Genomic DNA, 27,721 nt, shown 5'->3' with positions numbered 1-27,721 from the left:
ACTGCACTCCAGCATTGGAAACAGAGTGAGACTCTGACTTGGGGGAAAAAAAAGATAATGGTAAGAATCAATGATACATTTGGAGCCTGGGAAAATGGGTGATGCCATTGTAAATATACTGGGACTTGACAGTATGAACACAGTATGTTTAACAAGAACTGTTATATCTGTGTTTCCTGCTTTGTATGATTGCAAACTCAGGGGAGATGAAGTGCTGCACTGCATGCCTGGTCTTTGCAGATAAGCAAAGAGTCTTATGGCTCTCTGCTGGAAGAATATCTACCAAAGACAGAGACGGCACTCTCTAGGACCCTTAACAATGAATCACAATCTTTGGAGGGCAATGAATCAGGCATTTCTGTACCTGCCTCAGTCCCAGGGAACCTGTGGAATACTAGCAATAGAGAAAAGTATACCTAGGTTAGGTACAAATGTCTAATCCTATGGGGCTTTACCCATTTACCACCTGTGTAACTATTGGCAAATTCTCTAGCTCTATAAATGGCACCTCCATTCACCCAGTCACCCAAAACAGAAACCTTAGAGTCACCAACATCCACTTAATCATCAATGTACCTCCTTCTCTCCATCTCCACTGGCAACATACTAGTTGAGCTGTCATCATTTTTTGCCTGGATTGCTTCATTAGCCTCTTAACTGATCTTCCCCCTTCCACTCTTGCACCTCAATGCTTTCTCCACCCACTGCTGCGCTCAATATGTCCTAGCTAAGCTGAACTAGTATCAGTTATTAGAACAAGACAAGCTTATTCCCATCTCACTAGTTTTGTACTCTGACTAGCCAAGAATAGTCTTTTGCCACGCTTTTTACATAGCTTGCTCCTTCTCATATGATCGTTATTCTCCCTACTTTAAAAAACTTCCTTAGTTACACTAAAAGTTCAGACTTCATCACTATGTATCATATCCATGTAACAAAACTGCACTTGTACCCTTTAAACTTACACAATTGAAAAATAAATGGAGAAGAGGGGCAGAGCAAGGGGGCCAAATAGAATGTTCTACCAATCATGCCCCAACAAGAACACCAATTTCACAACTATCTACACAAAAAAGGACCTTCATAAGAATGAAAGTTGTAAACATGTACCCTAAACTTAAAGTATAATAATAAAAAAAAAGAACGAAAAATCAGATGACCACTCACAGTACCTGGTTTTAACTTCATATTGTTAAAAGAAGCACTGAAAGAGGGTAGGAAAGAGTCTTGAATCACCAACACCACCCCTCACCCATCCTTCTGCAGTGCCTACATGGTGTGGAGAGAGAATCTGTGTGCTTCAGACAGGGATAGTACAGCACTTGTGAGACACTGCATTAAATTCAGTGCTGCCTTGTCACAGCAGAAAGCAAAACTATGCTGAACTCTGCTGACTCTCACCCATGGAGGGAATATTTAAACCAGTCAGAGCCAGAGGGGAATCGCCCATCCCAGAAGTCAGAACTCGAATTCTGGGAAGACTCACCACTATGAGATAAAGTGCTCTGGGGCCTTGAATTAACTTGAAAGGCAGTATAGGCCACAAGGACTTCAAGTCTTAGGTGAGTCCTAGTGATGAACTGGGCTCAGAGCCAGTGGACTTGCGGGGAGCATATGATATATTAAGATATCAGCTGGATCAGATAAGACAGTGGTTGCACCACCCCTTCCCCAACCCTAGGATGCACAGCTCACAGCTTCAAAAGAGACCCCTTCCTTCCACTTGAGGAGAGGTGAGGCCAGAGTAAAAAGGACTTTGTTTTGCATCTTGGATACAAGCTTAGCCACAGTAGGATAGGGCATCATTCAGAGTCGTGAGGCTTCTTTTCCAGGACCTAGCTCATGGATGACCTTTCTAGACACACCCTGGGCCACAGGGGAAGCTGTTGCCTTGAAGAGAAGAACCCAGTTCTGGCAGGACGCATCACCTACTGACTAAAGAGCCCTTGGTCCCCGAATAACCAGTAGCAAAACTTAGGTAGTACACCATGGGCCTAGGATGAGACTCTGAGACTTGCTGGCTTCAGATGAGACTCAGCACATTCCCAAGCTGTGATGGCTATGGGGAGACACTCCAGCTTAGGAAAGGTGGAAAGAAAAGTAAAGGGGACTTTGTCTTGCGCCTTAGATACCAATTGGCCACAGAAGGATAGAGCACAAGCAGGATATTGGGGTCTCCAGTTCCAGGATTATGCTCTTGCATGGCATTTCTGGATCTGCCCAGGGCCAGAGGGGAGCCCACTGCCCTCAAGCGTGAGTCCCAGGCCAAGCAGCATTCACGATAAGCTGAATAAAGAGGCCTTGGGCCTTATGGGAACATCAGCAGTAGCCTGGAAGTACTCCCTGTAAGCCTATGGTAGTGGTAGCCAAGGGGTGAGGCTCCTCTGGCTGTGGAAAGTGAAGGGAAGACTGGGAAGAACTGTGTCTCATGGTTTGAGTGCCAGTTCAGCCACAGTACAATAGATCACCAGGTGGACTTCTAAGGTTTTTGACTAGAGTTCCTGGCTTCCAGATGGCATCTCTGGACCTACCAAGGGCCTAGGAGAACTCACTGCCCTGAAGGAAAAGACATAAGTACGGCTTGCTTCACCAACGGGTGATTGTAGAGACCCAGGGCCTTGAGTGAACATTGGCAATAGCCAGGTAGTGGTTACAGCGGTTCTTGGCTGAAATCCAGTGCTGTATTAGTTTAAGGCCTGACCTAGCACGTCCGAGTGGTGGTGGCCACAGGGATGCTTGTGTCAACCCACTCTCAGGTCTAGGTGGCTCAGAACAGAGAGAGAGACTGTTTGTCTGGGATAAAGTAAAAGAAAAGAACAAGAGTCTCTGCTTGGTAATCCAGAAAATTCTTCTGGATCTTATTCAAGAACATCAAAGTGGAACCTCTACAAGTCTGCAAGAACCATAGGGCTTCTGGGCTTGGGGTGTCCCCTAATGCAGAGATGGCTTAGATCACAACACCCAATCCCTTTGAATATGTGGAAAGACTTCCTGAGAAGGATGGATACAAACCAACCCAGACTGTGAAGACTACAATAAATACCTAACTCTTCAATGCCCAGATGCTAATGAATACCTACAAGCATCAAGACGATCCAGGAAAACATGACCAAACCAAATGAACCACATAAGGCACCAGGGACCAATCCTGGAGAGATATGTGACCATTCAGAAAGAGAATTCAAAATATGTTTTGAGGAGACTCAAAGAAACTCAAGATAATACAGAGAAGGAATTCAGAATCCCGTAAGTTAACAAAGAGATTGAAACAATTAAATAGGATAAAGCAGAAGAAAAAATTAGTGAGCTTGAAGACAGCCTATTTGAAAATGCATAGAGAGGAGACAAAAGAATAAAAAACAATGAAGCAACAACTATAGGATCTAGAAAATAGCCTCAAAAAGGCAAATCTAAGAGTTATTGGCCTTAAAGAGCAAGTAGATAAAGACATAGGGGTAGAAATATTCAAAGGGATAATAACACAGAACTTCCCAACCTAGGGAAAGATATCAATATCCAAGTACAAGAAGGTTATAGAACACCAAGCAAATTTAACCCAAAGAAGACCACCTCAAAGCATTTAATAATTAAACTCCCAAAGGTCAAGGATAAAGAAAGGATCCTAAAAGAAGCAAGAGAAAAGAAAGAAATAACATACACTGGAGTTCCAATATCTTTGACGAGACTTTTTAGTACAAACCTTAAAGGCCAGTAGAGAGTGGCATGACATATTTAAGATGCTGAAGGGAAAAAAACTTTTGCCCTAGAATAGTATATCTGGTGAAAATATCCTTCAAACATGAAGGAGAAATAAAGACTTTCCCAGATGAACAAAAGCTGAGGGATTTCATCAATACCATGCTCATCCTACAAGAAATGCTAAAGGGAGTACTTCAATCAGAAAGAAAAGGACATTAATGAGCAATAAGAAATCATCTGAAGGTACACAACTCACTGGTAATATTAAGGACAAGGAAAAACACAGAATCAGGAAGAAATCCAAAACCTGAACAGACTAACCAACAAGTAATGAGACAAAAGCCATAATTAAAACTCTCCCAGAAGGTGGAGGTTGCAGTGAGCTGAGATCATGCCACTGCACTCCAGCCTGGGCAACAGAGTGAGACTTGGTTTCGGGGGCGAGGTGCGGGGGCGGGGGGCAGGTCTCCCAGGAAGGAAAGCCCAGGACCTGATGGCTTCACTGTCGAATTCTAACAAATATTTAAAGATTAGCTCATATCAATTCTACTGAAACTATTTTGAAAAGTAGAACAGGAAGAAATACTCCAAACTCATTCTATGAGGCCAGTATTACCCTGATACCAAAACCAGACAAAGACACATCAAAAAATGAAAACTACAGGCCAATATCACTGATGAATATTGATGCAAAAATCCTCAACAAAATACTAGCAACACATTAAAAAGATAATTCATCATGTCCAAATGGGATTTATCCCACAGATGTGGGGATGGTTCAGCATATGCAAATCAATTAATGTGATACATCATATCAACAGAATGAAAGATAAAAACCATTTGGTCATTTCAATTGATGCTGAAAAAGTATTTGATAAAATTCAACATCTTTTCATAATAAAAATCCTCAGAAGACTGGGTGTAGGAGAAACATACTTCAACATAATAAAAGTCATTAATTACTGACCCATAAGTATCATACTAAATGGGGAAAAACTGAAATACTTTCCTCTAAGATTGGGAACATGACAAGGATGCCCAATTTCACCTTTATTCAGCATGGTACAGGAAGTCCTACCTAGAGGAGTCAGATGAGAAAAGAATTAAAGGGCATCCAAATTGGAAAGGAAAAAGACAAATTATCCTTGTTTGCAGAAGATATAATCTTATATTTGGAAAAACCTAAAGCCTCCAGAAAAAGAGCTATTAGAATTGATTAAAAAAAATTAGTAAAGTTATAGGATAAAAAACTGACATACAAAATCCAAAACATTTCTACATGCCAACAGATGAACATTCTGAAAAATAAATCAAGAAATAATCGCATTTACAATGGCTCCAAATAAAATGAAATACCTAGGAATTAACATAAACAAGAAAATAAATGATCTCTATAATATATACTATAAAACATTGATGATAGAAACTGAAGACAGAAACGAAAGGAAAGATATTCCATGTTCATGGATTGGAAGAATACATTTTGTTAAAATGTTTGTACTACTCAAAGCAATCTACAATATTAATGCAATCTCTATCAAAATATTAACGACATTCCTCTGCATAAATAGAAAAAAAACCCCAAAATTTACATGGAACCACAAAAACCCAGAATAACCAAAGCTATCTTAAGCAAAAATAATAAAACTGAAGGAATCACATTATGTGACTTTACATTATACTACAGAGGTATAGTAATCAAAATAGTGTGCTGCTGGCATATAACAGACACACAGATCAGTGGAACAGAATAGAGAACCCAGAGATAAATCTATGCATTTATAGTGAACTCATTTTAGACACAGGTGCTGAGATCATACATTGGGGAATGGACTGTCTCTTCAATAAAGGGTGCTGAGAAAACTGGATATCACAGGTAAAAGAATAAACTAGAACCCTATATCTCACCATATACAAACATCAAATCAAAATGGATTAAAGGCTTATGTCTAAGATCTGAAACTATTACAAGAAAATATTGGGGAAAGTCTCCAGGACATTGAACTGGGCAAAGATTTGTTGAGCAATATGCCACAAGCATAGGCAATAAAAGCAAAAATGGACAAATGGGGTGCCATAAAGTTAAAAAAATCTTCTGCACAGCAAAGGAAACAATCAACAAAGTGAAGAGACAACTCACAGAATGGGAGAAAATACCTGCAAACTACCCATCAACAAGGGATTCATAATCAGAACATACAAAGAGTTCAAAAAACTCTATAGGAGAAAAATCTAATAATCCAATTTAAAAATGGGCAAAAAAGCTGAAAAGACATTTATCAAAAGAAGATAAACAGGCATATGAAAAGGTGCTCAACATCACTGATAATCAGAGAAACGTAAATCAAAACTACAATGAGATAACATCTCACCTCAGTTAAAATGGCTTTTATCCAAAATACAGGTAATAACAAATGCTGGTGAGAATGTGGAAAAAAGGGAACCCTCATATACTGTTGGTGGGAATATAAATTAGTACAATCACTATAGAGAACAATTTGGAGGTTTCTCAGAAAACAAAGTAGAGCTATCATAAGATCCAGTAATCCCACTGCTGGTTATATATCCAAAAGAAAGGAAATCAGTATATCAATGAGATATCTGCACTCTCATGTTTATTGCAGCAGTATTCACAATAGCCAGAATTTGGAAGTAACTGGTGTCCATCAACAGATGAATGGATAAAGAAAATGTGGTGCATATGGGCAAAAGAGCTAAAAAGACATTTATCACTCACCTGTTCATAGCCTCTGGGCAAAACAACTAGGGCTCTGGGTCCTTCTACACAAATTCTAACACAGCAGATGTAACATAGCAGATGTTTACAAGAAAGGAGGGCTTCCTCTTTGTCTAAGGTGTCTAAGTCCCAATTCTGAGCTTGGAGACCACTAAGGAGAAGGAGTCTCCAAGGCAAAGGTCACACATGGAGAATGAGATCCTATCATTTGCAACAATGTGGATAAAACTGGAGGTCATTATGTTAAGTGAAATAAGCCAGGCACAAAATGACAAACTTCACATGTTGTCACTTATTTGTGGTAGCTAAAAATTAAAATAATTGAACTTACATAGATAGAGGTAAAAGGATGGTTACCAGAGGCAGGGAAGGATGGTGGGATGTCAGCGGGTCGGGGGGCAGTGGGGATGGTTAATGGGTACAAAAAATAGAGAGAATGAATAAGGCCTAACATTTGATAGCACAACAGCTTCATTATAGTAAAAAAAATCATTTAATTGTACATTTTAAAATAACTAAAAGAGTATAATTAGCTTGTTTGTAACACAAAGGATGCCCCATGCTTAAGGGGACAGATACACCCCTTTACTCTGATTTGACTATTACACATTGCATTCCTGTATCAAAATATCTCATGTAACTCATAAATATATAAACCTACTACGTACCCACAAAATATGAGAATAAAATAAAAATAATTGTTCGTACTGATTAGGTTGTAAAGTGATAGTATTTGTGATATATTGGGTTAAAATATGTATTATTAAACATTTTAAAATAAAGAAAAGAAAACTATCAAGAAATTAAGTAGGGTTTTCTTATACGGATATTTGAGAGTGGACGCTGCTTAAGATAGGTTTAGGGAAGATTTTTCTGGGCAGAAGACATTCAAATTGAGATCAAAAGGATAAGAAATGTCATGAGATAAAATTAATAAGAGACAAGATCCTGTAGGGCCTTTTAGGATACTCTATTTGGATTTCATTCAGAGTGTGATGGGAAGTCCTTGGAAGATTTTAAGTAGCAGATGTTATATAATCTTATTTATATTTAAACAAAACAAAACAAAAGCAAACAGATGAAAATCCTCTGGCTACTGTGTGGAGAATGAATTGTAGTGAGGAAAGGCCTATTACAATACTGCAGGAATGAGGGCACTTACAGAAATGCCACGTTATTTCCTAAAGCAACTAAGCCTATTGTAAGTCAAGCAGTTGGGGCAAATTAAATGTTTCTGTGAAATGCCTTCAAGTGAGTATTCCTATGGTCACATACCCATGGCAAAGGTATGGGTCAATCCTAAAAACTGAGTAGAATAAGAACAATTCCGAATCTAAACAAAGTGAGGTTGGGGCAGTGACTCATATCTGTAATCCCAACACTCTGGGAGGTCCAGGCAGGCAGATGACTTGAAGTCAGGAGTTTGAAACCAGCCTGGCCAACATGGTGGAACCCCATCTCTACTAAAAATAGAAAAATTAGCTGGGCAAGGTGGCACATGCCTGTAATCCCAGCTACTCGGGTGGCTGAGACATGAGAATCACTTGAACCCAGGAGGCAGAGGTTGCAGTGATCCGAGATCACGCCAGGCTAAACTCCAGCCTGGGCAACAGAGCAAAACTGTCTCAAAAAAAAAAAATGTAGTGAGATTCATGTAGACATCAGTTGTCTCCATTCATCAGCCATCTGGCTGTCATGATCTCTTATCAGGTAAGGCATTCACCTATAACACTCAAAGCTAAGAATTGTGGATATTTTAGGGCCATTTTTTCCCTTCATATGGGAAGCTTACACCACTAGGGAGAAAAATAGTACTGAAATCTGAAAAGTAAATAAAAGTAAATTGTATCTGTTATCTCAGTTTAAGAGTCGAGAGGTGACATAGGAAAGACAGGCAGACTTTTAGTATATCATAAAGTAATTTCCAACCTGCCTACACTTGGGACCTCCTAGAAGGTAGCCGCACAATAGGTTACATTGAAATTCAATCCATAGAGTTCCAGATTAAAATAGTCAAGTGGGATTACCTAGTCCAAACCCCTCATCTTACGGTTGAGGAACCTAAGATCAAAGAGGTAGGAAGACATATCAGATCCCACAGCAGCTTAATTGGAGACTTGGAATATATGGAATATATATATAGTCAGCATCCATCTCCCATGGAAGAGAAGCAAACAAATACATCACTAAATAATAATAGTGTCATGGGAATGTTTGAATAATGCAGCCTGGAAATCACTCACCTGTTCATAGCCTCTAGGCAAAACAACTAGGGCTCTGGGTCCTTCTACACAAATTCTAACACAGCAAATGTAACATAGCAGATGTTTACAAGAAAGGAGGGCTTCCTCCTTGTCCAAGGTGTCTAAGTCCCAATTCTGAGCTTGGAGACCACTATGGAGAAGGAGTCTCCAAGGCAAAGGGCACACATTGATAAATGACAAGCTGCATCTGGCTTCTAGGCAGGTTTCTTTGAATTCCTGGGGTTATAAAAAATTTTTGAACTAGATGCCAACATTCAAAATCAAGGACATTTCACATAATAATCTGGATTTTTTTTTTTTTTGCTTTGCTTTAACAATTAAATTTACTAATACAGTCGTCCCTCAGTATCCATGGGGGATTGATTTCAGAGCCACCTACATTCCCAACCCCACCCATCAGGTGGATAACGAAATTCATGGATGCTTAAGTCCCTGATATAAAATAACATAGCATTTGCATATAATCTATACACATTCTCTCCTATATTTTAAGTCATCTCTAGATGTACTTATGTTACCTAATACCATGTAAATGCTATGTAAGTAGTTGTTATACTGTATTTTAAAATTTGTATTTTTTTATTGTTGTATTGTTATTTTTGTTGTTTAAAAAATATTTTTGATTTGTGGTTGGTTGAATCCACGGATGTGGAACCTAAGAATATTGATGGCTGACTACATGGATTTGAGTGGCAGCTCTCCTTCTTCAAATCAGGTATGTGCTGTTCGGTTTGACAGGATCACTACCAGGTCTGCTTTATTTATTTATGTGCACCTTTTTTTTTTAATGTGAACAAAGACACGTTAATGGTTAGTGGATTACAACCTGCTTTAATTTCACATAGTTTAAATTGTTCTTGTGCTTTTCCATGCTTAGCAAAACTTGTGAGACCCTGGTAGTAAGGAAGGGAGTAATGCCTTAATCTTTGCTTAAGTGTTGACTCCGCAATTAGAAAGACCCACAGGGCTCACTGGGAATGATGACTATTAAGACACCAGATTTAGTTTAGTGTTTTCCTAGGCCAGTTTTATAAAATCTGCCTTAGAGTAGGGACAAGAAATAGGGATAAAAACCATGAATGGAGCCTGTGCCCATGAGTATAAATGCATCAGTCTTTGTTTCAGGACTTCATTCTCTGTCTCTCAGAAATTTTCTCTCTCTCTCTCTGCCCCTCTCTCTCTCTCTCTCTCTCTCTCGTGTGTGTGTGTGTGTGTGTGTGTGTGTGTGTGTGTGTGTGTGTGTGTGTTGGGGGTGAGATGGGAGTGGGCAGACCTGTATGGATTCTGCGGTGAGCTTTCAGGTGAGAGCTTTTGGTGTACACTTTGCTGCATCCTGCAAAGTCACATTGGTGAATCCGTCTTCTCTTCAAGTCAAGCGACTCTTCTCCCTGCATTTGGGCCATTGCTGCTGGTCTGATCAAAGAAATAGAGATAAAGCCAAACAGTGACTTTAAAGTGAAGGCTAAAAAAATGAATTTACATTCATTGGTGCCACATCATATCGGCTTTTAATTTACGTGAATTTAATGCTAGGTCCCCCCAAAAAGAAATAATTGGAATAGTAAAAACAATTCTGTCAACTAGGCCATTCTGCTCAGTAGGTACAGGTCCCTCAGTAGGTGCTCAGAGAAAGCATGGGAGGTGGTAGTGTTTCCTTCAGTGGTTGTGTTCCCAAACAGTGTGAGCATTTCACTTCAATAAGCTTCATTTTCCTGCTTAAAGAAATTTGTTTTTCATACAACAGTTGTTGCTAAACACAAGCCAACTACTTCCAATTAGTTTCAATATTGAAAGACAAAGCTGTTTTAAACTTACAGAGAGAAACAGTACATAACTACACTTTATGGGAAATTTGAAGATTTTTCAAAAGAAAAATTGATGATCTACAGTTAGAACATAGCTCTACCATAGCATGCATGTACATGCACATGTGTGCACACAAACTCATATACTTTCACTGGAAAGGCAGTCTCCCTATATTTCTTGTCCTCAAATTCTTACTCTTGTGTCTGATCATTAGTTCCACCTATACATATGTGCAAATGTACACACACACACACACACACACACACATACACAAAGACAGACTTGAAGACAAAAAGTACTCACTCTTGCTGTAGTCCCTGCAGACTCTGCAAGGCTGAGGATCCACTCTCAATTGTACTCTCCTCACTGTCACTTGGAATTTCCAGTGGAGACATGGAGGTGGGGTCAACTTTCACTAAAAGCAAAGAAAGGGAGCAGTGTGAGCTGAAGATGCATGTGCCTCTTTAATCATTTTCAGGATTCCGAGTTTGTCCCACCTTAAGAAGTGGCAGCAAGATAGAAAAATAAAGAAATAAAAAACAAGATGAAAGAAGTGTATTTGCATGGAAGGAAGAGAATAACATTTTATTTTTTTTTGCATAGCAGGGAACAGAAATGCCTTTAAAGTAAGAGTAGTATGAAGAGTTCTGATACCACTATGAGTGGTATCAAATGAGAGTGTCTCTAGGATGTGGTCTAGGTATGATTCATCTTTCTATCTCCAGCTACCAGGACAGGGTCTGCTGAAAAGTTAGTTTCAACGTGTGTGTGTGTGTGTTGAATTGAACTCACTGAATAGCTCCTGGCTGTCCTAAAATCAAATTCTAGGATTAGTCCAGATGTGAGAACATCCACCTTGGCCTTTGTGCTCCTAAACAGAAATAAGTCAATGAGATGAAACGTATACCTACCACCTAGTAGGTGCTTGATACAACCTTCCTTTCCACCTATGTTGGGAGAAGCTGTCAAATATTCCTTATTATCAACCCCTGATGTTTCTAATTCCTAAAAACTCAATCAGGTGGTCAACAGTCTCCTAGATCCAGTGAAACCTTCAAAATTTCTATAGAGAAGAAACTTGGGGGTGGTGATAAGGTGGGGAACAAGTATTTGGTTAAAAGAGTTGTCTCTATACTTTGCATATCATTCACTAAAAAGTTTTAAGCATGTATCTTGAGGTGTGCATGTTTGTGCATGTATGTGATATACATGTATCAGTATCCTACAATTTTGTATACATTATAAGAAAACAAACAAAAAGTAGTATGTCATCTCACTTAAGTTAAAGTGACTATTATCGAAAAGACAAAAGACAGTAAGTGCTGGTGAGTATGTGGAGAAAAGGGAACACTTACACACTGTTGATGGGAATGCAAACTAGTTATAGCCTTTATGGAAAATAGTATGGAGGTTCCTCAAAAACTTAAAATTAGAACTACCGTATGATCTGGCAATCTCCCTTCTGGGTATATATCCAAAGGAAATAAAATCACATGCCCAAAAGATATCTGCATCCCTGTTTAGTGCAGCATTATTCACAACAGCCAAGATGTGGAACCAACCTAAAATACCTATCAACAAATGAATGAATAAATGAAATGTGACACATATATATACAATATAATATTATTCAGTTATAACAAAGAATAAAATCCTGCCATTTGTGAGAGCATAGATGAACCTGGAGGACATTATGTTAAGTGAAATATGCCAGGCACAGAAGGACAAATAGTGCATGATCTCACTCATATGTGGAATCTAAAAAAGTTAATCTCATGCAAGTAGAGTAGAATGGTAGTTACCAGAGGCTGGGGTGGCTAGTGGGGAGGGGGATGGGGAGATATTGGTCAAAGGATACATAATTATAGCTAGATAGGAGGAATACATTTCAAGAGATCTATTGTATAGCAAGGCAAGTATAGTTAATGATGATACATTTTATTTATTAAAATTGTAAAGAGAATGGACATTAAGTGCTCTCACCACAAAAATGATCATGAGGTAATGCATTTATTATTTAGCTAGATTTAACCATTCCACAATGCATATGTACTTCAAAACCTCATGCTATAGATGATTAAAACATACAATATTACCTGTCAATTTTTAAGGGTAAGAAAATACAAATTTTGATACTTTCTTCTTGCACTCCAATTGTTTTATATGTGCCCCCTAAGGTTTAGTAAGCCCCCCATTTTGGATACTGATGTGGTTTGGCTGTGCCCCCACCCAAATCTCAACTTCAATTGTATCTCTCAGAATTTCCACATGTTGTGGGAGGGACCCAGGAGGAGTTAATTGAATCATGGTGGCCAGTTTTCCCCTGCTATTCTCATGATAGTGAATAAGTCTCATGAGATCTGATGGGTTTATCAGGGCTTTCCGCTATTCTTTCTTCCTTTTCTCTTGCTGCCACCATGTAAGAAGTGCCTTTTGCCTCCCACCATGATTCTGAGGCCTCCCCAGCTATGTGGAACTGTAAGTCCAATTAAACCTCTTTTTCTTCCCAGTCTCGAGTATGTCTTTATCAGCAGCATGAAAACGAACTAATACAGACACCATTGGGCCAAAAATTTATCCTGTTTATTTAGAGTGGCTCTGATGGACTGATGATATTATGGGGACTATTCAAAGCTCCTTCAAACCATCCTTTGATGTTACCACTGCCTTTATCTCAGCAAACTCTCACACGAGGAATTTTATTTCCTTTTTTGTTTGTTTCCTTTTTTTGGTTTGTTTGTTTGGCTCTCCCTTCATATATGGAATGGATATCACATCTCAAAATAAGATTATGAACACTTATCATTACCACAATTAACCACTAGTCAATAATAATATTTGTATTCAGAAGACCAGTGCAGAGTCTCAGCAACTTGATGCTTAGTAGTATGTTGTTTTTCAGCCTCCTACATTTAGTACAGGGCATCAGATTTCAAGGGTAGATACTCTTTTACAGTAAGCTGAAATCTGCTTCCTAGTCATTTCCACCCCTTGGCCTTTCCGATTTATGCAAAACATTATCAGCCTGCTTTAGAGGCCACATAATTTTCCTTGATCATTCCTGATTACAAACTAAAACAGATATACCTCTGGGAGGAAAACTAGTGGTTGGGGGATAGTGGTGGAAGAGAGACTTAATTTATACCTTTCTGAATTCTGAACTTATTTTAAAAATAAAATAAAATGGAAGATTATAGCATTTGAATTCTCTCTTGGACAAATTTTCAAGTTTGTTTGTTCATCAAATTATCTGTTGCAAGACAACTACTAGCACTGTGTTAAGTTCTCTGGAGGCATACATAAAAAAATTAAGATAGAGTATTATTTTTCAGGAATTTACAATTCAGTTGTGAATAATGCCCAAACTCTTGTGATACAGGCAAACAAATAAGTAAAATGGAAAGTGATAGATGCCAAATGAGGAAGAACACAGGGAAGATGACAATATTTCAATTACTTCTTTTGTAGGGAAGAGAAAAGGGAAAGTATTGGTAGAGGCAGGAGCTAATACTGGCTAAGTATGTTTGAGATAGAAATATTGTTCTCAACTTTCCCACCAAAGCATTCTGAATGGCACAAAATAAACACACTCTCCTGAAAAGTCCGAGGGTGGATGCCTTTAGTAAGCTTCAACTATTTTTGAAGCATGTGGTTTATCTTAACAGGTTTTTAAATTTTGCATTTTGTAATACAAGATAATCATATTTTAAATATAAAATGCTTAAATTATTTAATATCAAATAATGTGGAAGTTCCAGGAAGTTGTTTGATATGTCACTGATAGATATGCATACTTGTTTGAGAAGCATGGTCTAATCAAGACTCATTGTACATTCTTAAGCATTAAAAAGACATAAAAAACAGTACTTTTGAAAGATTACTCTTGAAGCAGTGTGCAAGAATAATTGGAGGAAGTGAAAAGAGACAGGAGATAGGATGACTCAAAAAGGGAATAGATTCAGGAAGGCCAGGAAAGAGGCAATATTGTTACTTACCTGATCCAGCATTTTTACCATCTCCTCCAATGAGTGGGACTGTAATGGCTGCAGGGCCCCCATCTGCAGGCAAAGTAGTATACACCATGGGCAGAGACTGCACTACCACTGGGATGGTCTTCAGGCCACCCATCTTATTTGGCAGACTGACTGAGGGGATAGTGTGAATGACATGTAAGATCTGCTGGCTACCAGTGCTCTGAGAGGAGGTCAGGACAGAGCCTGGGGTCAGAACAGTAGGAATGTTTGCTGAAGTGCTCATGTCAGATGTTGACGTGGACACCACAAGGGTCTGGGGAGAAGACTGTGGCTTGGGGGGACGTATTGGAGCTTGTAGCATGCTAGCAGGCTGGAGAGGAGCCTTGGGCTTGTGAAAGGAGAGGTCAACTGGTTCCACTTGGGGCAGGCTGAAATCACTAGCCAAAAGTTCTTCTGGGGGCTCAATCTTGATGTCATTAAACAGTGCTGGGTTCTCCATGGGGTTGGCATCCAGGAGTGTTGGAGAAGTCATATTACTTCTGTATTCTATCTCAGGGGGATCTCTGTTCCGAACAGAAGCAGTGACCTTAAATAAATAAACAAATGAGAGATGCATAAGTCAGTGTTAGTACCCTGAAGAGACATGCAAGCAATGTAAACAAGAAATCTCTATTCATTTCACATGGAAGGAATACATGGTGCTGGGAGAAATAAGGCAGGAGTAAACTAAAGAGAAAAACAGATGGGAAACTTTACTATCTGTAAGTACCAGGTACTGTATCCGGCAATTGTTAAAAATTATTTCATTTAACGTTCACAATAATCTTGCAAAATTATTTAAAGTCAACACTTTCTGAGCATCTACTATAAGCTCAGTGGCAGCACACATCAATAAAGTACAGCCAATAAGTACATACCAACATATTAAATATAATGATAGAATAATGTGAATAGTTTATAAATCATACCATAATAAATAATGTAACAGGCATACAAGCAAGGCGTTTTAGAAAAACAAAAGGGAATGACTCATTCTGACTAGAAAGGGAAGGCTTCAAGGAGGAGGTGATATTTCAGCTGAGTCATAGAAAATTAATAGAAATTTTCTAGGCAGATAAGAGATAAGAAAGATATTCCTGTCTATAGAGCCATAACAACAGACAGTATAATTATAGAATAAACTATGAAATAAACTTGCAATACAGTTAGTTGTATTATATGCAAAATTGAACTCTGCAACTTTTTAATTCTGGGATTTTAAAAAAAAACTAATAAATGATCTAAATGATCATAAATGATTTAAACTAATAAATAAATGTATTAGTTTAAAAAACAAATTTATTAGTTTAAAAAACCAATAAATACATTTATTAGTTTAAAAAACTAATAAATACATTTATTAGTTTAAAAAACTAATAGTTTTTAATAAAAAACTAATACTTTTTTTAAAAAACTAATAAATGATCATTTATATGTAATATATGAAATAAAGCCTCAACCTAATTAAAAACTTTCTAAGAATTCCATGAATTCAAAGGTCAAGGATATAACGAACTGTGTATGCCACTGCCAAGCAACACTCTGGATCTTGAAGATGATTTTGGAGATGGTGGTACCACCTCTTTAGCCAGTAAACAAACAAGCCTCCATTATCTATCAGCATGATACTTGAATTATGGGAGTTTTAAATTATGAAAAATGTTAAGGAATACATCCTTTATATAAAACATAACCACTTTTAGTTTTGTATATTTGGAAGATGAGGAAAGGTAGAGTTCAATGAAAGGTTGGGTGATAGAAGATAATTGTTTGGAAGAGAGGAGTAACAAGGGAAGAACTATTTCTGTGAGATTTAACTAGCTTCTTAATGAAGATTGATTGAAAGAGGAATAAAACTAGATTCAAAGACATTCAAAAGAAAGCAAGTGGAAAAATCTCGATGAGACATGTAAAAATATTTGAGTATTGACTGGATATTGGACAATATTAATGAATTATTGTTAATTTTAAGGTGTGATAATTATGTTATGCTTATGACTTTTTAAAATTTAGGTGAGAGATAATAAGGGTCTGAATTCAGAGAGCAATAAGTGGCAGGGGAGGCAGTGTCTTCTTGCTCTGACTTTATTTTAAAAACCCTCAGAGCGCTGCAGTGAGCTATAATCACACCACTGCACTCCAGTCTGGGTGACAGAGCAAGACTCTGCGTCAAAAACACATGACAACAACGCTCAGAGCAGGCTGGGAATGAGTAACGGCACCAAAAACCCATCCGTGCTTTGTCTCCAGAATTTAGCCAGACTGCCATCTTCTTTTCCCTTCTTTTATGCTACAACACTCTTGGTTTCTTGATTTGCCAGCACCTATCCCAACTCAGCCCTTGTTTGTGGTCCAAACATTGCTTCAATCTGCTCCTCCAGGACATGATTTCTGTGATTTATCCCACTGTTTCACATACTGCAAATGTAACCCATCCCTCATGGGTGGATTTGACCCATCCAGATAAGGGGGGAGTAGAATCCTGTTGACAGGGAGAGGAAGTTGTCAAGATTGGCTCTGCTGAACATAAAACTCCCCTGTTCTCAGAATCCCCCAAATCAACTTAAGCTCTTATTTTTCCTACATTTCCCACATAACTCTTCACTTGAGTAGCTCCATTCCCAGATTAAAAAGATAGAATCCAAGGAATCTTCAAAAGAAAAAATGTTATCTCTTTCCATAGTCTATCATTGCTGTCAATAACAGTGAGAAATAGAGTTACAATAGAAAGCATAAGAAGAGGTTCAGTGTAGGGTGGGCGCGGTGGCTCATGCCTGTAATCCCAGCACTTTGGGAGGCCAAGGCAGGTGGATCACTTGAGGTCAGGAGTTCGAGACCAGCCTGGCCAACATGGTAAAACCCCATCTCTACTAAAAATGCAAAAATTAGCCAGGTATGGTAGCATGCACCTGTAGTCCCAGTTACTCTGGAGGTTGAGGCAGGAGGATTGTCACTGCACTCCAGCCTGGGCAACAGAATGAGACTCTGTCACACAAAAATAATAATAATAATAATAATAATAATTCACTGTAATATCATTTTCTGTAAGAATATAGTTGTGGGTGCAGGTGTATAAATAAACACAACTTGCCACTGAAATTAAGAAAAGATTTAGCTAAATTTTAGGAACTTTTTGGACTAAGAAACCTGAAAAAGCTGAAGCTTTGAATCCTAACTATAAAATAAACCCGACTTTGGCAACTTTTACTCTCTTTTGCCAAAGAAAGGCCATTTCAGTGAGATGAGTGCTGCCTACAACAATGTTACTAGCTCAAGGCCTTGTGTTTAGCTGATACTTGATCTGCAGGTATGCATTTTATTGAAAAACATTACGTAGGAACATCTAAAATGGAAACTGATTGATGAAAGTCAAGAAACTGAAGAACTGATAGTCTATTCTTATTGCCTTGAGGAGATACAGTGTTACAGGGTCCTGCTCCAACAGGCCATCATTAGTTGTCCTTTTATAGACTAAACCTATTTTGTGGTTTGCCAATTCTTAACCAAACCCTGTCTGCAGCAGGGCTTCAATCATTACTTCTCTCCTGCCATCAAAAGGCTTTGAGAGAAGTGTTGGAAGGGGAGTTGTTTGGGTTTTAGTATCTTAATAGTAACTTCCTCAAAGCATAGTGTCACATACTTTTTTCTGTACATATCACTCCCAAGTACGCCTCTTATGTCTAAGTGAATCTATCTTGTAGCAAGTATTTTCTGGGTGTAAATATTGTCTTCTGAATGCAAGCTTTCTTGAGAAAACAGACTGTTCTCAAAAGTAGGTCTCAAGGTTGACCTTACTGTTGCTTCCTTTGTGGCTTAAAGACAAGCATTCCATATCTACACACTATCAGAGTGAATAAGTTTTGTTTGTGTGCACTGAGGATTCTTTTTTCAATATGATCAAAATAATTTTAATAAAAATATTGTTATACAGTCTAACTTATTCCATAGTTTGAATATAACCCTCCCTATGGTTAAAAAAAAAAACCCAACACCCTATTTGCTTTACCTTATCTTTATAGATAGCATATTATGCTTGAAGGTTCTGAAGAAGACCTTCAAGTCTTGATTGAGTGAGTTTTTGTCCCTAGAATTTTGGTGATTTTAAGAATCCTCACTAAGATGACTCAGGATGGCTACCTATTTCATGCTTCATTGAATATAATCACTTCAGCTTTGAAACTCATCTGAGGATTGTTCTGTCATCAGATTTTTCTTTTAAAGTAATCTTTCTTCATTTTTAGTGTGGTGTGATGGCTTCAGTTTTTAAGTGTTCTCTAGTCAATCACTATCAAAGAGAATAGCTACTTTCCCCATTTGCTATTTTAAGACTTTATCCTGAATTTCCGGATTTCTGAATCTATGAAGAAGGTTGTGCATGAAAGAAAACAAAGAAACTTAGGAGTGGTTTGAAGACAAGCTTTAATTTCCACAGTGCTACTCCTCAAATACCCAGAATCCTTATCAGGTTTCCTTAAGCCAATTTGAGTGGACAAAAAAATATAAAAATAGTTATTTATTCATATATTACTAAAGATGAGACCCTTTCGGTTCTTAGGAAACACCCCTCTCAATTCTAGAAATAAACTCTGAGAAAAGTTGGTTAATTTCACAAATATTTAAGCATTTGATTAAGATAGGTAGAGAGGCCCTGAGAATCAGTGGAATCAACTGTTACAAAGTTTCCATTTTTCATGTATTTGAAACAGCTCTGATGTGGAGCTTGAAAGTGGTAATGCAAGATTAGAAATGAAGAACAAAATACTATATACAGCACAATAGGTGGAAGGAGAGGAAGGGATGTTATAGAAACACGATAAAGCCTAGGTTCCTCCCAAACAGAAAGAGGAAACCTGTTTTTGTAAACAGGTACCTTCCAGCTTTGCTCTGGGTTAAACCAATTAGTTTTATGCCTGGATACATATGCACACATGTATTATACACATTCATTGTTTAGGTCAAAAAGTCTGTTTAACCTTCTAAAACTCAATTCTTTTTCCAATAAGAGCATTATCTGTTTGGGTATTAGAAAATGGAGTGGTGGATGGAGATGGGTATTATTAGAAACCTAGACTTAATCTAACAAACCTGGCAATTTTAAGAGATTGGGATGGTAGTAGCCACAATCAGGCAAAATGAGATCATAAATGTACAAATGTATGTACATATGTATATGTGTGCATATATTTGTTCACTAGGTATTTGCTTAGTACCTAGCACAAAACTATAGAAAATGTGAAAAATACTAAATCAGTTTTTGTTTCTCAAAGAATCTAAGGTTGTTTTTGGGTAATACATGGATGAAGTTATTTTATTTTAATATTTATGCTTACTCTATTGTACTGTACATTGGAAAATATATATAACACATTGTAGTGGGCTGAATGGTGACCCTCAAAAACACTCGTCTACACCTCAATTCCCAGAGTCTTTTTGGAAAAAGTATCTTTGCAGATGTAATTAAAGATCTTGAAGAGATCCTGCTGGATTATCTGGGTGGGCCCTAAATTCAATGACTAGTGTCCTTATAAGAGACATACAGAGGAATAATGTACAGAGCCACAGAGGAGAAGGTAATGTGAAGATGCAGGCTGACAGTGGGGTGATGGGGCTACAAGCCAAAGAATACCTATATGTACCAGAAGCTGGAAGAGGCAAGGAAAAGATTCTTCACTAAAGCCTTCAGAGGCAGCATGACCCTGACAATAACTTGATTTCAGATTTCTGGCCTCCAGAACAGTGAGAGAACACATTTCTCTTGTTTTAACCCACCTAGTTTGTGGTAGTTTGTTTCAGCAATTCTAGGAAAGTAATACTTCACATCAAACCGAGAATTCTCCAGATAGCTTAGGACAAAACTAATATAGATTTATTTATTTATTTATTTATTTAAATAATTTTAAAGTATGTAAATAATATTGATGGCAAGGATGTGGCAAAAATCGTGAAAGTGGTAAGTAAATAATTGAAGTTTGGGAGACAAAAAATATTACTGGGGAGACAAGAGATATTTACATAAAGCAGTTGACAATAGAGAACAGGTACCACATTAGTGACTAATACAGATAATTTAGTGTTCCAGGAGCATGATTTCACTAGAGATTCGAGACAGTTGGGGTTTTCTGTGTATGTTTCATGGAAGAGGTAGAATTGGAATTTGAACCCTAAGAAAAGTAAAGAGTTTGGTGAGCTATACGAGCTCACTGAGGCACAATCCATGTAGAAAAAACAGTGTGGGGAAAAGTGGCACAGAAATGTATGAACCCTGAGAAAGCAGCCCAGCTTTAAAAAAAGAGAAGGAAAAAAAAGAAAGGTATGGGCCAGTTAGATAGTATCATGGAAATATTGTTCATTTTCTTGGGCGTGACAGTGCTGATGTAGTTATGTAGGACAATGTCATTATTTGTAGGTGATGCATGCAGAATAATTTAGGGGTAAAGTTTCTTGATGCAACTTACAATAGTAATAAAATGGGGGGAGAGAGAGAGAGAGAATTAGGCTGTGTGAAAATATGTGCCAAATATTAACAATATTAAATTAGGGTAAAGGAGAGACATGTATGATAAAATTTAACCCTAACACTGCTCATACATTTTGACCAAGACATCCCACTTGTAGGAAGTAATCAGAAACGAAAAATAAAGGGCAGGTGACAACCAAATGCTCTTTCACTGCATGGTATGTTGATACAGAAATTTAGAGAAGGGAGAGCAGCATGTGTGCCCTGAGCTACACACCCACCCACTAGTCCTAACTTTTGACATAAACAAATCCTATAATGAATCAAACCAGGAGGCTTCTCCACACTAGAATGATGCCAGCATTGCGTAGTTATAGAACACAAACTCCTGGCCCTTGTCACCTGAGACATGGCCAGTGTGCTGTTTCCATGTATCACAAGCACTCAAGCTTTTCTAAAAATAAGATATCCTGGAAATGCCAAGAAACAAACAAAAAAAGTGCTTAGATCCCTTACTATCCAGACTTTTCTACACATTGAACCAATTTCAAAGTGCCTCCAAATTCTGGAAGTTCAGTATACCTAAAGAATGCATAGAAAAACATTTCTAGAATTATACTTAGGTACACTGAGATCTCAAAATAAGGTAGCTTTGGCCAGGTGCGGTGGCTCACGCCTGTAATCCCAGCACTTTGGGAGGCCGAGGCTGGCAGATCACGAGGTCAGGAGATCGAGACCATCCTGGCTAACATGGTGAAACCCTGTCTCTACTAACAGTACAAAACAAAATTAGCCAGGTGTGGTGGCAGGCGCCTGTGGTCCCAGCTACTTGGGAGGCTGAGGCAGGAGAATGGCGTGAACGCAGGAGGCGGAGCTTGCGGTGAACCGAGATCACGCCACTGCACTCAAGCCTGGGTGACAGAGCAAGACTCCATCTCAAAACAACAACAACAACAACAACAACAAAGGTAGCTATGCACGCTCAACGACATTTCATAGAGTATTTTTTATTACAAGTACAATAGATTTTTATCTAATACTACTTATACTCAGCTTCCTCTTGGTATTAACTATGAGTAAGCTCTAGCAACAGGCAGAAGTTTTCCAACAATTAGCAAGTTTTGATGTGCTAATAATTCCTAAACGCAAAAGCTACGATTAAGGTAAATGGGACATCAAATAGGGCTAAATATCATTAAAACAGTACAAAGGATTCTCATCCATATGCATATGCAACTTAAGCAAATTCATTTATACACCATGGGCCAGACAATGATTGAGAACAATTTTTAAAACTGACTCCTAGATTTCTCAAGGAACTTAATACAGAACTACCATCTGACCCAACAATCCTATTACTCGGTATATATACAAAAGAAAATAAATCATTCTACCAAAAATATACCTGCACTTATATGTTCATCACAGCATTATTCACAATAGCAAAGACATGAAATCAACGTAGGCGCCCATCGATGGCGGAATGGATCAAGAAAATGTGGTAAAGATATACCATGGAATACTATGTAGACATAAATAAGAACAAAATCATGTCTTTTGCAGCAATATGGATACAGCTAGAGGCTATTCTCCTAAGGGAATTAATGCAGGAACAGGAAACCAAATACTGCATGTTCTTATTTACGAGAGCTAAACGTTGGGTACTCATGGACATAAAGATGGCAAAAATAGACACTGGGTACTACTAGAAGAAGGAGGGAGAGAGGAGAACAAGGGTTGAAAAACCATTGAATACTATGCTCACTACCATGGTGACAAGATCATCCATATCCCAAACCTCGGCATCACACAATACACCCATGTAACAAACCTGCACATGTATCCCCTGAATCTAAAATAAAAGTTGAAGACACTCAACAAAGAAACATCAGACTTAATCTGCACTATAGACCAAATGGATCCAATATATATTTACAGAACATTTCATCCAATGGCCGAAGAATACACATTGTTTTCCCCAGCACAAGGATCATTCTCAGTGACAGACTATATGTTAGGTGACAAAACACACCTTAAGACACTCAGAAAACCTGAAATAACATCAAGCATCTTCTCTGACCACAATAGAATAAAACTAGAAATTAATAACAAGAGGAATTTAGGAAACTATACAAACACCATACACCAGTAGTATTATAAAACATTAATTTATTAATGTTTAATAATATTATTAAACTTTAATTTAATTAGGGAAATTAAAAAATATGCTCCTGCCAGGCATGGTGGCTCACGCCTGTAATCCCAGCACTTTGGGAGGCCGAGGCAGACAGATCACCTGAGGTTGGGAGTTCGAGACCAGCCTGACCAACATGGAGAAACCCCGTCTCTACTAAAAATACAAAATTAGCCGGGTGTGGTGGCGCATGCCTGTAATCCCAGCTATTTGGGAGCCTGAGGCAGGAAAATCACTTGAACTCAGGAGGCAGAAGTTGCAGTGAGCTGAGATCACACCATTTCACTCCAGCCTGGGCAACAACAGTGAAACTCCGTCACAAACAAACAAAAAAACCAACTATAACAAAAATTGCTCCTGAATGACCAGTGAGTCAATGAAGAAATTAAGAAGAAAATTGAAAAATTTCTTGAAACAAATGATAATGGAAAACAACATATCGAAACCTATGGAATATAGCAAAAACAGTCATAAGAGGGAAGTTTTATAGCTGTAAGTGCCTACATCAGAAGACAGAAAAAACTTCAAACAGACAATCTAATAATTCATCTTAAAGACCTAGAAAAGCAATGATACCTGCATATTCTTTTGGAAAAAAAATAGAAAAACAAGAGCAAACCAAACCCAAAATTAGTAGAAGAAATAACAAAGATGAGAGGAGAATTAAAAGAATTTGAAATAAAATACAAAAGATCAGTGAAACAAAAAGTTGTTTTTTGAAAAGTTAAACAAAATTGACAAACCTTTAGCCAGGCTAATGAGAAAAAAAAAGAGAAGATCCAAATAAATAATATCAGAAATGAAAAAGGAGACATTACAACTGATATTGCAGAAATTCAAAGGATCATTAGTAGCCACTATGAGCAATTACATGTCAATGAATTGAAAAATCTAGAAAAAAATGGACAAATTCCTAGACACATATAACCTACCAAGATTGAACCATGAAATCCAAAACATGAACAGACCAATAACAAGTAATGAGATTGAAGCCATAATAAAAAGTCTCCTAGTAAAGAAAACCCAGGACCTGATGGCTTCACAGCTGAATTCTACCAAACATTTAAAGAAGAGCTCATACCAATTCTACTGAAACTATTCTGAAAAATAGAGGAGGAACTATTTCCAAACTCATTCTACAAGGCCAGTATTACCCTGATACCAAAACCAGACAAAGACACTTCAAAAAAAGAAAATTACAGGCCTATATCTCTGATGAATACTGATGCAAAAATCCTCAACAAGCTACTGGCAAACCAAATTCAACAATATATTAGAAAGATCCTTCATCCTGACCAAGTGGGATCACTGGGTGCAAAGACAGTTCAACACACAAATCAATCAATGTGATACATAATATCAACAGAATGAAGGATTAAAGACCATGATTATTTCAATTGATGCTGAAAAAGCATTTGATAAAATTCAACATCCCTTCAAAAAACTGGGGATACAAGTAACACCTCAGCATAACAAAAGCCATATAAAACAGACCCACAGCTAGTATCATATCGAATGGGGAAAAACTGAAAACCTTTCCTCTAAGACCTGGCACATGTCAAGGATGCCCATTGTCAACACTGTTATTCCACATAGTATTGGAAGTCCTGGCTAGAGCCATCAGAAAAGAGAAAGATATAAAGGGCATTCAAATTGGAAAAAAAGAAGTCAAATTATTTTTGTTTGCAGATGATATGATCCTATATTTGGAAAAACCTAAAAACTCCACAAAAAACTATTAGAACCCATAAACAAATTCAGTAAAGTTGCAGTATAGAAAATCAAACTAATCAAATCAGTAGCATCTTTATGTCAACAGTGAACAATCTGAAAAAGAAATAAAAAAGTAAACCTGTTTGCAATAGCCACACATAAAATTAAATACCTACAAATTAACCAAAGAAGTGGGAGATGTCTACAATGAAAACTATAAAACACTGATGAAAGAAATTGAAGAGGACATCAAAAAATGGAAAAATATTCTATGTTCATGGATTGGAAGAATCAATATTGTTGAAATGTCCATACTGAGAGGGACAGGAGGCAGGGAAATTCTAGGCAGAAGTGGGCAGGTCCCTGGTGAGGGCCCCACCCTGAAGCCTGGAACCACAGTCCAAAGTGAGAACTTATATTTCTGTTTTCCTGCTTGAATGTTGCCTTTTCCAAAACCACCCATGGTTGACCCTGCCCCCTATCCTGTGCCCATAAAAACCCAGGCTCAGCTGGCAGAAAGAGGAGAAGCAGCTAAACGTTGGAGATTATAGTTGGATGTTGGAGAGAAGTGGCTTGACTTCAGAGGGACAGCTTGATGGCATAGCTTTGGAGAGGAGTCCAGATGGGGACAGCTGGAATCCAGGGGAAGATTACCTTCCCACTCCATTCCCTTTTCAGCTCCCCCTCCCACTGATAGCCACTTTGATCAGCAATAAAATCCCCCACATTAACCACCTTTGATTCATTGTGTAACCTCATTCCTCCTGGATGCCAGACAAGAACTTCAGTGTGCGTGCAGAAGGCTGTCACACTGACCCTCTGGTGAGCTGTTAATGCTTAAGCCATCTGCAAACAGCAAAGCTAAAAGGGTACTGTAACACTCCTTCTGGGGCTTCAAGGGTCGCAGGCACCCCGCCCCCCAGACTCTGCTGTGGGGTGCGCATAGAGTTTTGCTCCTGCCGGTGCCCAAAGGCACTCACCCCGGCTCCTGCACCCACTGACCTGTGATTCCCCTCTCACAAGGGGTAGAACACAGCAGGTTTAAGTGAGTGGAATTCGCCCCTGCTAGTGCCAAAGCGCCAGCTAGATCCAGCACCAGTGCACTCCAGTTCCCACCCACGAAGGGGTCAAGGAAATATCCTGCTTCAATACTACCTAAAACACAATACAGATTCAATAAAATCCCTATCAAAATACCAATGACATTCTTGTCTGGGCGCGGTGGCTCATGTCTGTAATCTCAACACTTTGGGAAGCAAAGTGTTGCTTTGTCAGATTGTTCACTGTTGACACACTTTGGGAACACAAAGAAGTGGGTGGATCACTTCAGGTTAGGAGTTCAGGACCAGTCTGGTTAACATGGTGAAACCCCGTCTCTGCCAAAAAAAAAAAAAAAAATTAGCTCGGCATGGTGGCACATGCCCATAGTCCCTGCTACTTGGGAGGCTGAGGCACAAGAATTGCTGGAAGCCAGGAGGTGAAGGTTGCAATGAGCCAAGATTGTGCCACTGCACTCCGGCCTGGGCAACAGAGTGAGAAAACATCTCAAAAAAAAAAAAAAAAGAAAAAGAAAAAAAGACATTATGTACAAAAATAGAAAAACGAAATCCGAAAATTTATATCAAACCACAAATACCGAGAATAGCCTGTTATCCTAAGCAAAAAGAACAAAACTGAAGGAATCACATTACCTGACTTGAAGTTATACTACAGAGCTATAGTAACCAAAATGGCATTGTATTGGCATGAAAACAAACATACAGTGCAATGGAACAAAATAGAGAACCCAGAAATAAAGCCATACATCTACAAAGAATTCATTTTTTACAAAGGTGCCAGGAACATACATTGGGGAATGCGTGGTCTCTTCAATAAATGGTGCTGGGAAACCTGGATATCCATATGCAGAACAATGAAACCAGAACCCTATCTCTAACCATATACAAAAATTAAATTAAAATGGATTAAAGAGTTAAATCTAAGACCTCAAACTATGAAACTGCTGCAGAAAATATTTGGGAAAATCTCCAGGACATTGGTCTGGGCAAAAATTTCTTGAGCAATACCCCACAAACACAGGCAACCAAAGCAAACAGGAACAAATGGGATCACATCAATTAAAAAGCTTCTGCAAAGCAAAGGATTCAATCAACAAAGTGAAGAGACAACCCATAGATTGGGAGAAAATATTTGTAAACTACCCATCTGACAACAGATTAATCACCAGAATATATAATGAGCTCAAACAACTCAATAGAAAAAAGTCTAATAATTCAATTTAAAAATGGGTAAAACATTTGAATAGACATTTCTCAAAAGAAGACATACAAATGGCAAACAGGTATATGAAAAGGTGCTCAACATCGGTGATCATCAGAGAAATGTAAATCAAAACTACAATGAGATACTTAAAATGGCTTTTATCCAAGAGATAGGCAATAATAAATGCTGGTGAGGATGTGGAGAAAAGAAAACACTTGTGCACTGTTGGTGGGAATGTAAATTAGTACAGCCACTATGGAGAACAGTTTGGAGGTTCCTCAAAAAAATTGAAAATTGAGCTACTATATGATCCAGCAATCCCACTGCTGGGTATATACCAAAAAGAAAGGAAATCAGTATATCAAAGAGATATCTGCACTTCCATGTTTGTTGCAGCACTATTCACAATAGCTAAGATTTGGAAGCAACCTAAGTATTCATCAACAGATGAATGGATAAAGCAAATGTGTTACAGATACACAATGGAGTACTATTCAGCCATAAAAAGAATGAGATCCTGTCATTTGCAATAACATGGGTGGAACTGGAGATTATTATGTTCAGTGAAATAAGTCA

The 27,721-nt window shown here is 38.1% G+C and overlaps 1 protein-coding gene across 11 annotated transcripts in view; it reads right to left on the bottom strand.

Moving 5' to 3' along the window:
- The window catches only part of KLF8 (KLF transcription factor 8), a 381,472-nt gene that overhangs the window by 11,240 nt on the left and 342,511 nt on the right, over positions 1-27,721 (bottom strand). For 9 of the 11 annotated variants that reach the window (XM_063803977.1, XM_009439159.4, XM_016943393.4 and 6 more), the window contains 3 exons: positions 14,502-15,066; positions 10,810-10,921; positions 9,974-10,113 (listed from right to left, as the gene is read on the bottom strand). In XM_063803977.1, the coding sequence (XP_063660047.1) occupies positions 9,974-10,113; positions 10,810-10,921; positions 14,502-15,066 (817 nt within the window). The remainder of the gene's footprint in view (positions 1-9,973; positions 10,114-10,809; positions 10,922-14,501; positions 15,067-27,721) is intronic. The other 2 variants (XM_016943394.4, XM_063803981.1) reach the window with 1 other exon arrangement.

The sequence above is a fragment of the Pan troglodytes genome, chromosome X (genome assembly GCF_028858775.2).
Source record: "Pan troglodytes isolate AG18354 chromosome X, NHGRI_mPanTro3-v2.0_pri, whole genome shotgun sequence".
NCBI classification, from domain to species: domain Eukaryota; kingdom Metazoa; phylum Chordata; class Mammalia; order Primates; family Hominidae; genus Pan; species Pan troglodytes.
The sequence above is the reverse complement of the archived record's forward strand: the minus strand, read 5'-3'. Positions and strand labels throughout refer to the sequence as shown.